General features: G+C 43.0%; 2 protein-coding genes across 2 annotated transcripts in view; one reads left to right on the top strand and one right to left on the bottom strand.

The window, feature by feature from the left end:
- NALCN (sodium leak channel, non-selective) overlaps nt 1-6276 on the bottom strand; it is a 235677-nt gene extending 229401 nt beyond the window's left edge. The window contains exon 1 of the mRNA XM_069879312.1: nt 6112-6276. The gene's annotated coding sequence lies outside the window, so the exon portion shown is untranslated. The remainder of the gene's footprint in view (nt 1-6111) is intronic.
- Nucleotides 6277-16633: 10357 nt separating this feature from the next.
- Nucleotides 16634-17548, top strand: part of ITGBL1 (integrin subunit beta like 1) — a 131854-nt gene continuing 130939 nt past the window's right edge. Inside the window, exon 1 of the mRNA XM_069879218.1 lies at nt 16634-17113. Coding sequence (XP_069735319.1) covers nt 17016-17113 — 98 coding nt within the window. The 5' untranslated portion in view covers nt 16634-17015. The remainder of the gene's footprint in view (nt 17114-17548) is intronic.

The following is a 17548-nucleotide window of genomic DNA, read 5'->3' on the forward strand; positions in this document are numbered from 1 at the left end:
TTGTTCCCCAGGAGCTAGAGGAGCAAAGTGTGCATCCCCAGGAGCTAGAGGAGCAAAACAAAGCTCCTATGATCCAAGAGGAGGTGGTTAGAGACTTGCTTGCCCAATTAGACACCCACAGGTCTATGGGGCCAGATGGGATCCACCTGAGAGTACTGAAGGAGCTGGCAGCCGTGCTTGCCAAACCACGTTCCATCACCTACCAGCAGTCCTGGCTGACTGGGGAAGTTCCACTTGACTGGAGGCTGGTTGATGTTATATCCATTTACAAGAAGGGTCAGAAGGAAGATCCAGGAAACTACAGGCCTGTCAGTCTGACCTCAGTGCCAGGGAAAGTCATGGAACAGGTGATCTTGAGTGCTATCATGAAGCACATGCAAGAGAACCAGGTGATCAGGCCTAGTCAACATGGGTTCTTGAAAGGCAGGTCCTGCTAAACTAACAAGATCGCCTTTAATGACAAGGTGACCTGCTTACTGGATGAGGGAAAGGCTGTGGATGTAGTCTTCTTGAACGTCAGTAGAGCCTTTGACACCATTTCTCACAGCATTCTGTTTAGGAAACTGCCAGCCTCTGGCCTCGACAGGCGCACACTCTCCTGGGTGGAAAACTGGTTGGATGGCCGGGCCCAGAGAGTGGTGGGAAACGGAGTTAACTCCAGCTGGAGGCCAGTGACAAGTGGGGTTCCCCAGGGCTCAGTGCTGGGTCCAGCCCTGTTCAGTGTCTTTATCAGCGACCTGGATGAAGGCATTGAGTGCACCCTTAGCAAGCCTGCAGACAACGCTAAGCTGGGTGGAAGTGTTGATCTGCTGGAGGGTAGGGAGGCTCTGCAAAGGGATCTGAACAGGCTGGACCGCTGGGCTGAGTCCAATGGCATGAGGTTCAACAAGGCTAAATGCCGGGTCCTGCACTTGGGGCACAAAAACCCTGTGCAGTGCTACAGAATAGGAGAAGAGTGGCTAGGAAGATGCCCTTAGGAGAAGGACCATGGCGTGCTGATTAGTAGATGACCAAACATGAGCCAGCAGTGTGCCCAGGTGGCCAAGAAGGCCAATGGCATCTTGGCTTGTATCAGAAACGGCGTGACCAGCAGGTCCAGAAAGATTACGCTAGCCTTGTACTCGGCACTGGTGAGACCGCACCTCAAATACTGTGTTCAGTTCTGGGCCCCCCGCTACAAGAAGGATGGTGAGGCTCTGGAGCGAGTCCAGAGAAGCGCAATGAAGCTGTTGAAGGGGCTGGAGAACAAGTCTTACGAGGAGCGGCTGAGGGAGCTGAGGTTGTTTAGCCTTGAGAAGAGGAAGCTGAGGGGACACCTTATTGCTCTCTACAACTACCTGAAAGGTTGTAGAGAGGAGGGAGGTGGCCTCTTCTCTCAGGTGACAGGTCATAGGACAAGCGAAGGCCTATCAAACTGCACCAGGGGAGTTTCAGACTGGTTATCAGGAAAAAAAATTTTGCATGAAGGGTCATTGGGCACTGGCACAGGCTACTCAGGGAGCTGGTTGAGTCACAGTCTCTGGAGGTATTCAAAAGACAGGTAGACGAGGTGCTCAGGGACATGGTTTAGTAGCAGATAGGAATGGTTGGACTCAATGACCCAAGAGGTCTTTTCCAACCTGCTGACTCTATGATTCCATGACCTCACATGCACCAGATACACAGCCTACTGCTACCGTCGCTTAATGTCATATTGTTAGTCCTCATGCCTTCTAATATCCAGAAGACACAATTTTGAAGAAACTATGCATGCATATACATTGTGCTTTGATGAAGCCAGATAATGAGCTTCATAGTTTTAAATAGAATTGGTTAGGTTTTTGACATTTTTCAATTAAGAAATTGGATTGAGTAAAAGAGAAAGAGAACTGAAGATGTTTTTTTTCAAATGGTGCTTTTAGACTACACCATGGCACATTCCACTACACCACTTCTTTTACATACAAAGTAGAGATCAGGATACTAAAAGTCTACTTTTCTAGAAAAAAGCAGGTACAGTCTCACATTTTGCAGCTCCAGCTTCTGAAGTATCCTTAAAGGAAGTATGAAGTAACTAATTCCCTGTTTAAGTAACCAGCTTTTTTGGTTTTGTTTTGTTTATTTTTTTTGGTGGAAACCAAAGCACAGGAGTGGTGACCACCCTCAGTCTCCCCCAACATGTTGGCTACTGGCATGACTGGAGAATAGGACAGCTTTCCAAGCCCTACAATTTAAATATACCCCTAGACATTACTCTGTCAGAATGGTCAATAAAACACTAAAGTTTAATGATAGCCACTGAATGCACAGTTATTCTAGGTAGAGGATGTACTGATGGCAATATATATATATATTTTTATATATTTATATATATATATATATCCATTTATAGATACACAGAATGGTTTAACAACTAGATTACTTCAAAAGTTCACTTTAGCTGTGGGCCACCTACCCACCACTTCCTGCCATAGGATTAGAGACTGCAATATAGTCTATGTAGAATTGTCACCAGCAGGTCAAGGAGGTGATTCTCCCCCTCTACTCCACTCTCATTGCGACCCCACCTAGAGTACTGCATCTGGAGCAGCCAACATAAGAAGGTCAAGGACCTGCTGGAACTAGTCCAGAGGAAGGCCATGAAGATTAATGAGAGGGCTGGAGCACCTGCCCTAAGAAGACAGGTTGAGACAGTTGTTCAGCCTGGAAAAGAGAAGGCTCCAGGGAGACCTTATTGCAGCGTTCCAGTACCTAAATGGGGTCTACAAGAAAGCTGGATATGGATTTTTTTCAAGGGCATGTAGTATCAGGGCAAAGGGTAATGGCTTTAAACTGAAAAGAGATTAGATTTAGATTAGATATAAGGAAGAATTTCTGCACTACGAGGGTGGTAACAGATTGCCCAGAGAAGTTACGGTTTCCCCATCATTGGTTAGGTTGGATGGGGCTTTGAGCAACCTGATGCAGAGGAAAGTGTCCCTACGCATGGCAAGGGGATTGGACCTTGATGATCTTTAAGGTCCCTTCCAACCCAAACCATTCTATGATTCTGTGATACAAAACCCCCTAAGAGCCCATAGCTGACAAACGTGCAGCAATGTGCTTAGTTAGAATCATGCTGAAAAAAATATGAGAGCAGTGTTGTGGGATTTGCTTTTGTGATCTACTCATCTCCAGGTGGAAATTGTGTTTCAGTCATTTGTAGAAGCAAGGGATAGGTAGCAGCAGGTCATTTGTTGAAAGGATTCAGGGAGCAACCTGTCCTCTCTCTAAAATACCTCACATTCAGTAACCTGCTATAAATAGTGCAGATCTATTTTTTAGGCTTTTAAAGAAAGGGGTGAGGGCATCCTTCCCAGAATGATGCCGGGGTGGAAAGGAGCTTCTCTGTAGGCAGATGGTTGGCAGCATGCCTGCTTAAGTGATAATTTTAATGTTGCTGGGATTTTGTCATACCACTAATTACAAGTTAGTGTGCCTAGAACCTCGTATACACATTTTCAAATAATTTAAATTGAAATACACTAGAATTATAATAAACAGTTGTTATAGTCTTTTATTACTGTTACAATTTTTGTTAAAATAATTATTGAGAAATCTGAATATTCTAGATAATCTTCCCTTCCCAAATTCTTCATTTTCCATTATTTAAGGTTTTGCCAGTGAAACAGTTAATGCCTACGTGTTTTAAACTTGAAATCCTGAAAACAAAATTAGCACTCTTACTTTTTATCCTCTTATCTTTCCTTTAAAACAACCAAATTTACATGTCATACACATTCCCATTGGTGCAAGGCAGTTCCTAGACGTTGCCGCCGTAATCTTTGGTACTGCACTACCATGTTCATAATCATAATGACTGAATGTAATATCTAAGGAAGAAAAGGCCAAACCTGAAGGTTTTCTTTGGAGAAAAACTAAATGGAAAATTGACATAATTGAATCATAAGCTAATTCAGGTTGGAAAGACCTCAGGAGATCTCTAGTCCAGTCTTCTCTCAAGCAGGATCAATTCTGGTGTCAGACAGACCAGGCTATTGGAGTTTACTCCAGCCTGCTTTTGAAAACCTCCAGTGGTGAAGACTGTACAATTTCTTTGAGCATCTTGTTCCCCTGCTTGATTGTCTTCATGATGGGGAAAACAAATAAAAGGGAGATGAAAGATAATAACAAAGAAAATTTTAAAAAGGAAAAAGAAAAAGAAATTGTCTAGAAGAACCAAGACAATTTGAAACCATAGTCTAGTAGTGGTACATGCCAAAGCAAGATATTTATCAGTGCTTAACCAGTACAGGAAGGTTCAAATAAAATAAAGGAGGCTATAGAGGTAATGAAAAGGAGAACAGAAAGAGATTGAAAGGGAAATAAAATATGATTCAACTAATAATGTCAATATTAGGTTGACTCCAAAAAGATTTCATGCTCAAAATTTACAGGATTTCCAAGTAATTTTCCAAACATGGAAATAGACAATTAGTAACATAGCAAAAGTAATTTGCAAATGAAACATCTCTATTTTCCTTATATAAACACATCAAAGATCTTGTTTACAACTGCCTCAGTACCTAAATACTGGGCAATGGGGTGGAATGACACATGACACAGGACAACTACAGAAGCCAATAACAGCTCTATCTCATCATGACATACTCATGCCTTGAGAAGACATTCTCTTCCATGAAAATTTTAGACTTCCCATCTCTTCCAGAGCTTGGTCCAGTAGCTTATTACTCCCTATGACACAGCTTGATCCTACTCATTTCCTGTGGTGAAGGTTTAAGACCTGAAACTGCTGTGACGCAAGACTTGGGTTTGGATGAATGCTACATAGGCCTACGAGGTGTTCATAGTAGCAGCAATGCCCAGAAGCTGGAAATAAGTCAAACCAGAGTAAGCTGTATTTCTAGGAGGTACAGCCTAAGTAAGAATGAATTGTGATGACCAAATTTCAGACTGAAATAAAACAGACACAGCAAACAAAAAGACTGTGATCTACAATGCTAAAGCACAAACCATGTACTGATTGTTATGGCTTTAAATTTTCATCTTAAAACATACTACTGAGCTGAAATGGTTAAACAAAAATGACCCCAGCTGTTCCTAAATTCCCCAAAGGTATATGCATGAGCTGGCAGAGGGATGGAGTCTTCTAGCAGCCAAAGAGACCACCTCAAAGAAATGTAATTTTTTCTTCCCTCTGTTAAAGTTTCTTGGCTTCCTGATTTATGCAGTAAAACTTAGTTCATTGTTAATTTGTATTGTTTCTCTGTTGGTGACTTAGAGGGCAGGTAGGATGTGGCTGCTGTGGAAGGAAATGTGAGAAATGAAATCAAACAGGAAATTGAAGATGTTTAAGACAAAAATGAAAGGCTCAAATAGCATTTAGTTAGTATTTTCTCACTGTGAATATTTCCCTTACGAGTGACTCAGAACGCAATGAGGGGTAACCAACCAAATCGTAGCAGATTTAAAAGGTGCAGCTGCACCTAAAGGCCATCGAAAACCTCCGTCCTTGCTAGAAATGTGTCTCTGATGTTACCAGGACTGCTAAAATGAAGAAGATGTAAACAACAACAAAATGTTGCGCCCCTCTCCGTTGAATAAACAGCGTTAAGAGCCCCAAAGCTGCACGTTGAAGGGACTGACAGGCCCGGGTGCGTTGTTGCTCCCTGCAACCACCCCAACCCCGCAGCCCCTGCGAACCAGGTGAAACCTCAGGGAAGCGGCTCCACGCAGCGCATCCCAATCCCACCTCGGCCTCGTTCGTACCCACGCCGTTAAACCAGCGGCCCCCCCGGCCTCTGGTAAGGGAGAGGCCTCTCCCCCCACGTCCCTGCTCTGCATCGCAGCGAAGGGAGGCGCTTTCTCGCCCCGCTGCGGGATGCGGAGGGGACCCGGGATGGGGGGGATGCGCTCACGGCCATCCCAGGGCAAGGGCGGCTCGGGCGAGCGACGAGGACGGAGCTGCCGCATTCCCCGATGCCTTCCCCCGCATCCCTTCCTCCCTGGGCCTTTCCCCGTTCCGTTCCCTTCCCCAGGAACCGCCCGGCATCCCCGGGAGAGCCCCCCGGCGGGCGCCGGCGCTGGAGGAGCGGGAGGAGCCGGGTACCACCGCGCCTCCGACCCACCTACCGCCAGCATCGCCCTTCATGGCGCGGTCGGGAGGGGCCGGCCCCGGGCCCCCGCGGCCGTGCGAGGTGCGAGGCTTCCGTGCCTGCCTCCCGTCCTTCCCCCGCGGCGGATCGGGGCGGCGGCGGCCGAGCTCGGTCTCTCGGCAACAGCGCCGGGGCGGGGGCCGGGCGGGGCGGCCGCGCCGGGGAGGGAGCGGGGCAGAACCGGGAACCGCGGCATCGCGCCGGCAGGGAGCCGCCAGGCTGCTACAAGACCTTTGAGATCATCGAGCCCAGCCGCACCTGACCGCTGCTAAACCATATCCCCGAGCGCCTCATCTCCGCGTCCTTCAAATACCTCCAGGGATGGGGACTCCACTACCTCCCTGGGAACCTCCGCCAGCGCCCCATAACTCTTACAGTGAAGAAATTTTTCCTAATATCCAATCTGAATCTCCCCTGGTGCAACTTGAGGCCAATCCCTCTTGTTCTATTACCTATTTTCCCGTCACCGTCTCTTCTCCCAAGTGATAGAGGATGGGACCAGAGGGAACAGTCTCAAGTTGCTCCAGGGGAGGTTCAGGTGGGATATTATGAAAAATTTCTTCACCAAAAGGGTTATCAGGCACTGGCAGAGGCTGCCCAGGAAGGTGGTTGAGTCACCATCCCTGAAAGTATTTGAAAGACACGGAGATGAATTGCTTAGGGACATGACTTATTAGAGGACAGGTATGGTTGGACTTGATGATCTCAAAGGTCTTTTCCAAACCAGCGATTCTATAATCCTATGATTCTATCACTTCAGAGATAGCACTCACCACACTACAACCTTCTTTCAGATAGTTGTAGGCACTGATAAGGTGCCTACCCCTCAGCCTCCTTTTCTCTCGGCCAAACAACCCCAGTTCCCTCAACTACTTCTCATAAGACTTGTTCTGTTCTCCAGCCCCTTCACCAGCTTCACACACAGGTGTGTAAAAAAAACCACCTGCCCTAGAGTTTCTAAAACCTCCCGGTTGAGGAGAAATGCGGGTTAACAGGATGGAGGCAGTGGGGGAGCTCCTAGCGGCTGGTGGTCCCATCATGCCAAATGCTTCCACAGCTTTGAAAAATGCAGGCGGTGAGCAAAGTGAAGGAGAGCCCAGCAGAGTTGGTTAACTCCTCTGTCGCTGAGTGGGCACTGCTGCCACTCTGTAGGTGTTTGTGGTGAGGTTTGGGGTGTTATGGCTTGCTTTTTTGTCCTCATGATGGTCTTCAAGTATTGACACAGGAAGGACATGGATCTGTTGAAGTGAACCCAGAGGAGGGCCACAAAGATGGTCAGAGGGCTGAAGAACTTCCTTTATGACGACAGACTGAGAGAGTTGGGGTTGTTTATCCTGGAGAAGAGAAGGCTCCAGGGAGACCTTACAGCATCCTTCCTGTAGTTAGAGGGGGCTTATAGGAAAGCTGGGGAGAAGCTTTTTATCAGGGAGTGCAGGGATGGGATGGGATGAGGGGGAATAATTTTAAGCTGAAGGAAAAGAGATTTTGGTTAGATATTAGGAAGAAATTTTTTGCTGTGAGGGTGGTGAGGCGCTGGAACAGATTGCCCAGAGAATTTATAGGTGTCCCATCCATGGAGGTGTTCAAGGCCAGGCTGGATGAGACTTTCAGCAATCTCATCTAGTGGGAGGTGTCCCTGCCCATGGCAGGGGTGCTGGAAGAAGATAATCTTTAAGGTCTCTACCAACCCAAAGCATTCCATGATTCTAGGACAGTTTTCTTATAAACCTCTTTGCGTATCTCTAAGTTAGTACTTGTGCTCTTTGCTGCTTCAGAGCACTTACTTCACTGGTAGCATCAGCTGGGTGGTCTGGTTAGTTTTCAGATTACAAAACCAAATAAAGTCCCAGTGTTGAGCTTAACAGTGAAATAAATTCATAAAATAGCATGACCTGTTGTAAAGGAATACCACAAATAAATGTCTGAATAACTGAATAAATAAATAAATAATAAATAAATACTTGGAAAATAGTTTCTATACATGAAGTTGCCATGTTCTAATCTATGTTTCACCCTCTTGGGCAAAAAAAAGGTAAATTTCTGTAAATAGAAATTTATTTTTAAATTGTACTAGTTTATATGAAATAATGTGAGTTCATAGCTTTCTGGAGCTTGTAAAATTAGCAAAATTAAAGAGATAATCCTGCAAACACAGTTGTTGCTTTGATGGCATTAAAGACATGGAATAGGATTTGAAAAACAAAACCCTTAACAAAATACCCCAGAAAGCAGAAGGGAAATGTATGGCATAAATTGTATTAGGTTCCTTCAGATTATATCTATTTGACATAACTAAAACTAATAAGCCAGTTAGGGAGCTGGCCTCAGGATTATGGATACAGTCCTGCCATTTCTTATTTATATTAATTACCAGAATTACCAGTTCCAGTAAATTTAAGCGCCTAATTTTAGTATTTGCAGGACTAGTGCCTTGATAACAATCAGCCAGCTGGTATCTCACGGGAAAAAAAAAAAAAGGAAAACAAATCAGTTTAAGAATAAATGTGCTAACAAATAAGACTCTTCACATTTTGTCTTTTTCCTCCTCAGTTTTATTTTATTACTTGGGATAAGTTGCTAGGCAGCATTACGCTGCTGATGATAGCATCTCATAAATGAAATCTGACAGTTGCAAACAGTGCAACATTGCAGCTATGTCTAAGCAAAAGAAATCAGTGTTTGCCAGCAGATGTGAATTTATACAACAGTTTTTCAGTGGGTATACTGGCCTAGGAAAAATAATTCTCAATAGACTAATAGAGGTTGAAAGAGATCTTGAGAGCCCGTCTGGTCTGACCAATCTGTTGAAAACAGGCTCAGGTATGAGTTCACACTACCTTGCTTAGGGCTTTATCCAGCAAGGTCTTGAATACTTCACGAGACACAGATGGCAGAGCGTCCCTGCACAATTTGTTCCAGTGCTTGACTATTCTCATGGTGAAGGATTTTTTCCTGACAGGCTGTTGGACTGTCTCTTGTCCGCTGTCCCTCCTCCTCCTGCCATACACCCTTGGGAAGAATCCAACTCCATCCTCTTGACAGCTTCCTTGTAGACCCTGGCAGACTGCTTTTGATTGCCCCAAGAGCCACCCCTTCGCCAGGGTGAGAAAGCCCAGCTCTTTCAGCCTCTTTTTATGGGGCAAGTTCTCCAGCCTCAAAGACTGTGGTGGCCTACACTGAACTCACATATTAACATCTTTCATGTGCTGGAGGGGACCTCAAAATTGTATGCATTATTTTAATGTTGTTTAATGACTGCCAAATGAAAGTGGAATAATTTCTTTACATGTGGTTCATATTACAGGATACATTTTTCTTTATGTATTTCAAACTTATACTTTTACTTGATACCATATTTGGTTGAATTTCACCCTATCTGCCCATGCTGAGCCTCTGTGAACTGCAGGCTACTAATGTGGACCCATGTTTTCAGCAGAAGGTTAGATTGGATGGACAGCTCTTGGACAGCTTGTCCATGAGCATGACTTCCATCAGATGGTGCTAATGCTGGAAGAATAGTTTAGCCTTTGATGACTTGATGTACTTGCCTATATGCAAAGGAAGAACAGTAGTGTCTTTCATTTAAAGAATTGTGCAGACAGTGAAAGTTTGCTGTTTGCAAGAAAAAGCCCTTTCTTGCTTTAGTGTTTCACCACAAACTTACTTTAACATCTGCCATGTGAAAAACAATTATGAACATTTTAGAACTTAAGTGGCATATATCGTGTATGTGAGGATAAGGTGGAAAACTTAGATATTCTGATACAATTTCAAAAAGTCTATCAGTCATTTAAAATCTATGCTGATATTTAATATTTAGGGCTGAAGTTTGGTTTTATTCTGATTTAGAAAATCTCTATTGACCTGAACAGCAAGCCACAACCACACAGACAAGGACTGAATTCAGGAGTTAGTCTTAAGATGTTGCTTTATGATAATGTGAAATAGGTCAAACGGAAAGATATGTAGTAGTAAAGATTTACTTCTCATCTCTATAAATGTGGAACAGATAAAGGAATTTCATTATTCAGCCTTCAAAATACAATACATGGTTGAAACTGGCCAAGGGGAGACTTCCATCTAAAAGGAAATTTTCTAAAATTCCAGAAGACTGGTACTGAGAATTCAAGGGGAAAATTCTCAGCCTTACCTATCACTTTAATTTCTGTAACATGATCAGCAAACACAGTAAGATCTTCCTGGATAAAAGATAATTAAGAAACAGAGTCTTTTAGATATACTCACTCATTAAATAGTGAAGAAATACAGGGAATGCAAAACATTTACTTAGTTTTATATGTTTTATTGCAGAATTTGGATAGCCCTCAAGTTCTGGTTTGTATTTTTCAGTTACCTCAAGCAATTAAAAAGATTAAAATTACAGTGAAGTGTTCCTAGAGTGCACCAAAGCAGGCAAGTAATGAATGTCTTCATCTTCCCCATTTTCAGTGAGGAAGGGCAAGAGTAAAGAAGGGAAAGCACTAGTAGTTCCCCAGCATAAGTTTGGGACCAAATGTTCTGTCTTATAAAATCAGGTTGCTACTATCCCATTTGCTGACATCCATATGAATGCACGTTTGCACAGCAATACATGTATTTTAATTATCCCACTGTGATTAAAAAGAAGCAAAGCTACATTAGAAATAGGGAAAATATAATACCCCAAGGAGCTGAGCTTATGGGAAATGCCATTGTTGGAATTTGATTTACCACTTAGGAAAGAATTCATTGCTTGATCAGATTTCAGATATCCCATAATGAGTAAAAAAATTAATGAAATATTCATTTTGAAATGATGCTTGAGCTTTTAGAAAAGGTTACAAAATGTCATTTAGAAGTTCAGAATTAGACTTCAGACCCAAAGGAAGATTTAATCATTTAGGCATAGGATACAATTCAAAACCTGCTCTATTCCTGCTTTGTTGCTGTCTAGCCCCACGGTGTCGAGTCTTTAGTCATCTTAATGGTGGTTACTCCAAAGTTATCCCATAGTCTGAAGTTCTGCTCTGCACATGTCGAGCAGCATCCTCATCACGCCAGGTCTCTGCATGTTTCAAACCAGTCTGGCTTTCTTTCATTTGTCTGTTCTCTGTGGCTCTATCTGAGAGGTGGTCGTGCTCTGAAGTGTGTAATCATAATGGAAATGGTCGTGGAACAATGTTGGACTAACAACTGCAAGGGAAGATCAGTTAAAGTTCGTGAGTAATTTTGATTGAAATGGATTGCAAAACTGGAATTTTTGAGTGTCTGTGACTGGTGTCAACATTGACAAAACAGAGTAAAGGACATGAAAGGAAGGTCCCGAGTCTACAACTAACCATGTGTGCACTTGGTTTGTTTTCAAAAAGTACTGAGTAATTGGAAGAAGAGCAATAATGGTGTTCCCCCCATCCATTCTTTTCCTTCTTTTCTTCATTTTTGGTTTAATAACAAGCAGCAGGACCCAGTGCAAAATGCAATGCTCAACAGAGCATTGAAACCATATGAGAGTGGTTGCTCTTGCTTGGAGAAGCTGGTTTGTATGTGTTCAGCTCCGGTACTCAGCCTGAGCTACTGCAGTTTTGCCTCTAAGAAGTCAGTAGTATCTATTTTTCAATTTACTATCCCTAGAAACAACACACCAGTCAAGATAATTGTAAATCATTCAGATAAGTAGTAAAAAAAGTACAAAAATCATAAACATTCTTTATTTTATTTTATTTGCCACTATTTAAGGTTTTTCAAGAGTTGCAGCAGCAAGGAACATTGCCCTTTGAGAAGTAAGGCACAGAATGACCGCCAAGTGAGAATTTATGTTGGAATATGATGTGTCCATTTATTTTCTTTATTGGCCTCTTCAATAATGCTGTTAGCTTGGATTACACTAGACTTTGACTCACTTTCTCAAATAAGTGCTAAACAATAAGAACACAGTAGTATGTTTTTTTAAAACATGTGATTATTGCTGGCATTCTGAGCTGTATTGCAAGCTCATGCTTAAAAATCTCATGCTGCATTAAGGCCTCTATAAAAGCAGAGTATTATTGCTGTCAGGAGGAATTAACTAGTAAACATTAAACAAAAAAAAAAAAAAGACCTATCTACAATTTAAAGTTTCAGCTGGGACCTGAAAGAGTAAGCTAAGGTTTTACACTAGAGTATAACACAATAACATCTTGATTAATGTTGGCCTATGAACTATCTGGGTAGTTTACATTCACTGCTATTGAGGCCAGCTACATTCAGGCCAGCTCAGCTTTAATCTTGTTCTAACCTTGATCCTATAACTCCAAAAGCTATTTCTATTCCCCTTGTGATATCATCAGCTGTCCCAGATTCCATGTCATGTCAGCAAAATGAACACAAAGTTTTCTGTTCCGCGCAGCAGCTCTGGTGTGCTCTGTCTCTTGCTCCCTTGCAAAGCTGCCATCAGCTAGCACAGCAATGACTCTCAGTGGTTGTCTGGATTTCTGAACTGTTTAGTTTAGACATATTTCCGTTAACTCCATCAAGTACTTTGGTCCCTGGGTCTTTTAGATCTTTATAGATGTCTCAGTGATTGTGTATCCTTGTGTCCTGATTTAGCCCCCCTTCCCAGCCTGGTCCGCAGCTAAACGTAGGGCAGTTGTGGTCCCAGTTCCAATTCCCTTTGCAGGGGGAGGGGAAACGGAAGTGAGGGAGAGACACTTATGGGTTGGAAATCAAAAATGAAACAGCTTTAAGGAAACAAGTAAAAGGGAAATAATAATATAAGAAAATAATAAAATATATACAAATATTACAAAATCTAACTCTCTGATGACTATATATCACTGCTGATGCAGCAGGGTAGAGATGGGGAAAGTCCTGGACTGGACTCAGTAGCAGACAGGAGATGCAAAAAGGAACTGGATTCAGGAATTGGATTCATGTATACTCAGATCAGGATCAGGCGCAGACAGACACACAATACTCACTGGAAACTGACTATTGAGGAAGAGAGCCTGAACTTCATGATCCCTCAGTTTTGTACCAAGTATGATGTATATGGAATGGAATACTCTGTTGGTCATCTTTGGGTCACTTGTGCTGCCCACTCCTCCTTGCAAATGTGACCCTTTTTCATCCCTTTGACTTACAGTATTCCACCAACTTGAGGATGGCTTTGGTTTCTTTAGGAGTAAGTATAGGCAGTGACCTTTCTGCATACCAATACCACATTACTTTGGCGATAACTATAAATATTAAGCATTGCGACTTCTAGAGACAGGCACTGTCAGAATATATGTTAACTTTCAGAGAATGAGGTTACTTAGAAGAGGCTTAGCTGAAAAGTTAGAAAATTGGCTGTGCTCTAGCTCAAACCAGAACACCTTGACACAAGTGGTGAAGAATCACTGCAAGCTTCCAACTGTCCTCATTCCATGTTTTATGGAGAAATAATGACTCGTGTGATGTGTGTGATTTTCAGCTTCTGGCTAATTTTAGAAAATTGCTCTGTAAGTGAATACCTCTGCAATGTCTCCACTGATATAAACTATGGTGTTACTAAAACAGCTTCCATGAAAAACCAAGAACATTATTTGACAAATTTTAGAAGTCTCCAGTTATTTTTTAAGCTTAGGCTGTTGAGTAGATGCATATTTTCCTTTCTTTCGTTAAAAAAAAAAAAAAGGAATCCTGAAAAGATGTCATGGAATGTGGTTTACAAACCTAGTGGCTTTGTTAAGGTAACAACAAAATTATGCTGGGCACTAAGAGGCTGTAATAGAGGAACAGGCAGAGTCCATTGGCCTCCCCACACCAAATCAAACATTGTTCAGTAGCACCATATGTCATCACAGGCATAGAATTATGGAATATTTGAGGTTGGAAGGGATCTCTGGAAACTGTCTAGTCCAAGCTGCCTGCTCAGAGCAGGGTCATCTGAGCTTGTTGCCCAGAACCCAATCCAAATGGCTTTTGATTGTCTCCAAGGGTGGAGACTCCACAACCTCTTTGGGCAGTTTGTTCCAGTGCCCAGCCACTCTTACAGTAAAAAAACCTTTTCCTTACTTTTTTTTTTTTTTTTGATATTCACCCTGGGAGTGACCTTATTGGCCTCCAAATCACCACACAGACAAACGAATCCACTTTCCACCCCCATTAGGGCTGGACACGAGTGTGTGGCTCGTGGGTTCGGGTTGTGACAGTTCCAGTGCCCAGCCACTCTTACAGTAAAAAGAGCTTTTCCTTACTTTTTTTTTTTCCTTATGTTTGAATATTATTCTACTTTGTGTTACTACAAAATCAGTTCTGGCAAAGTTAAAGTTAAGATATTGTCTTTGGAAAACATAAATAAAATCACTGCCTATGAATTACCTAGTCTACCCCAGGGCTTGCAACTTGGCTTTCACAAATAATGTATCACACTTCACAGTTCAGAAGGCTATGAAGTCACAAAATGGCCATGGTCAGTTTGGATAGGAAGGTACACTGTTGGTTCCTCTCCTGTTGCAGGAGAATAGCTTATCCCAGTTTCTGATCATGTCAGATCCTGTAGACTTTTAATAAGGACTAGTAGCGATACACTTAAATTAAGTTTAAAGTGTAGGTGTCTGTAGCAGCACTTATTTTCTTTATTCCATATCTGTATTTGAAGACAACTTTTTACCTGTCAAGTACTATTTGAACCTGTTGCCTGCTTTTCAAAAGGCATTTCAGTATTAGCAATATGTTCCATCTCCTCCTACTACTCCTCAGCATGGCGTTGACATTCTTTTCTCTACCTTTACTCTGCAGGTAGTGACATTACAGTGTGTGAAGTGTACATCTACCAAGCACAGACATGTCTGAATACTTAGTCTGAAACTCCAGTATGAAGAAAAAGTAGCATTTCATGAATGCTTTGCTTTGTGTAGGTGTATGTTTTCTGGCAGAGAACAAAGCTCCTTAAGATTATATACAGGGGTGGCTGAAAGGAAGTGAGCAATCCTCAAGAGAATATCAGATTCTCATTTAGAAAGAGACTGGCTCCTTTTAAATTCAATTTACAATCTGTTTGGGGGGCACTTAGCTCCCAAATAGAAGTACATCTAGTGTGCATATGTGCATATGTACATACAAACATTTTGGGCTTAAATGATTAATAATAGATCTGAGTGAAGGTTAAAATCCAGTAAGGGAGCATTGAGATTTTGTATTAGAGGTACGTACACGTGAAAGCAATTATTAAAGTTAAGCTCTGTGTGCATATTTTAAATACTGCATCCTTGGTCTGTATAACTGCACTTTTCCAAATTCAAAAGGTCCACAGCCAAAAGGTTTATATTACTTAACACCTTGACAGATGTAAATAAATATAAAATAAGGCTGTGGTAAAGTCATGATAGGTGTCTTCTCTCATATATTTGAAGTTATAGTTTCCAGGCTGCTTGAAGGTCTTGTGAATACCTATCAGCACCAGTCTGCACAGGGAAACAGGAGGAAGACGAACAGATGGCAACATTTTAGTGTGTGGATTAAAGATAAATTTAGTGCCAAAAGGGAATTACTATTGTTTAAAATGCAAAGCTTTCTATTTATTGTTCTCTAACTCCAGACTTCTGGCAGCATAATTTCTGACAATTGGGTTGCTCTTAAAAGTGCTCCCTTCTTGAATTTAAGGAAACTTAATTATTTTTTTTTTTGTTTTGGCACTGCAAATGAATTTGAAAAACTATTACACACACAGAATGCATAGTGCTGCATTAAGCAGGGACTTCAAAATTCAAGGACTGTCAGAAGTAAAGGTGTGCCAATATTACTTACATTTTCACTAGATCCATCAAAGTCAAACGCATAAGGTTAGCACAACTGTAAGCATTCTCAAGGCTGAAGCCAACATATCACTCTTAATACAGGATTTTTAGCAGCTATATTGCATGAGAATGTGCTGTAGCATGTTTGCAATGTGAAATATACTGTAAAGGACAGCAAGCCTGTTAAAAAATTAGTATACAATGTACAACAGCTCCATACAGAAGTCTGAGACATGAGTGTGTGTGTACACTAGGACACATATTTTGGGATGGCAGTTTGTTTCTCTAAAAGATTTCCATCCCAGAGAAGTATTGGATAATCAGCAGTTTCGCAGAACAACCAGAGGGATCAAAAAGAATTGCAACTTTTCTGTGACATAAAAAAAAGCATGTAGCCATTCCTGACAAATTTCACTTATTTAGAGAGACTGTCCCTCATTTTAGCTTAGTATTAAAGCACTTCCAAAATCTCCCATTGCTCCAATGAGATGTTGTACTGTGTGTTTTAATGAAGCATTAGGAAATGGCTAACTCATAGTACTTTTTCATTTTCAGCCAGTCGGGCTGGTACACCACAGTGCTGCACAGGGTGATGCCATAAGCAGGTAACCTTGGGGACAGAAAGGGAAGGAGGGACGTGGGGAGGCAGGTGGGAGGGAGATCCTCCAGTAGCCAGGCAGGGATACTACAGCTGGGGAGCACTGATGCCGTCTCCCCAGCAGTGCACATTTTCCCCACCATGTTACACAGATTATCCCAAGCAGCCATCCCTCAAAGGAAAGGGTATACACATACCTCGAATATTTACGGCGCCTGCACTTTGAGAATGAGGCCGTTCGTTCACATTTGTGAACGGGCCACTTTTGAAACATCCGAATAAACCATCTGGCTGCACAACTGTTTCTAATTACTTCCCTGCCTAGACTGTAAACTTCAGAGTTTGGCACGGGCCTCTCTCCCAGCGCGCTGCCTGAATCCCGCTCCCAGGCAGCTAATCAGAGCCGCTGTAGCACAGGGGGAGCAGCCCTGGAGCAGAGCTTGTCCAGCTCACAGCTCTTCGCATGCCTGGTGGGTCTGTCCAGCCGTCTGTCAAGCCAGTCGTCTGCAGGAGCGCTCCAGGTGCGGTGTAAGCGCAGCTCACGCCATGTGTGCAAGGGGGCTGCCGGGGCTGGTGGTGCTGCTGCTGGTGACCTTGCTGCCGGCTGGTCACCCCGCGCCTCCATCCACCTCCCCAGCCCTGCGGTAAGTGTGGCTTTGAAGCCTCCTGGGTGGGTTGCAACTGGTTTACAAGATGTCAGTGGTGTGGAGGCTGGGGTTGCGGAGGGAGCAATGGAGCTGTTTGAGAGCTCTTCTTCTGCCTGCTTGAAAGGGACGCTGAGGGGAGTGCTCTGGATCACTGGGAACCTAAATAGGTGTTGTGAACGCTGCAGAGGCTTTTTGCAGTGGTCTATTTCTTGCCCAAGATGCAGATTTTTAAAGCAATGAAAGGCAAAGACTTAGATAGTTATAACTCTGCACCTGAATCTCTTAATTCTGCTGCCTGAGCAGAGCAGGCACCTAACCACAAAACGCTGTGTGTTCTAGCTCTTTGGTACAGTGGCACAGGGAGGCACAGTGCCCTTTGCTCTTCTCCTCCACCAGGGCCAGCACCTGCCTGCACCTAGAGCCAGCAGCTCC

Source organism: Phaenicophaeus curvirostris, chromosome 1 (assembly GCF_032191515.1).
Source record: "Phaenicophaeus curvirostris isolate KB17595 chromosome 1, BPBGC_Pcur_1.0, whole genome shotgun sequence".
In the NCBI taxonomy this organism is placed as follows: Eukaryota; Metazoa; Chordata; class Aves; order Cuculiformes; family Cuculidae; genus Phaenicophaeus; species Phaenicophaeus curvirostris.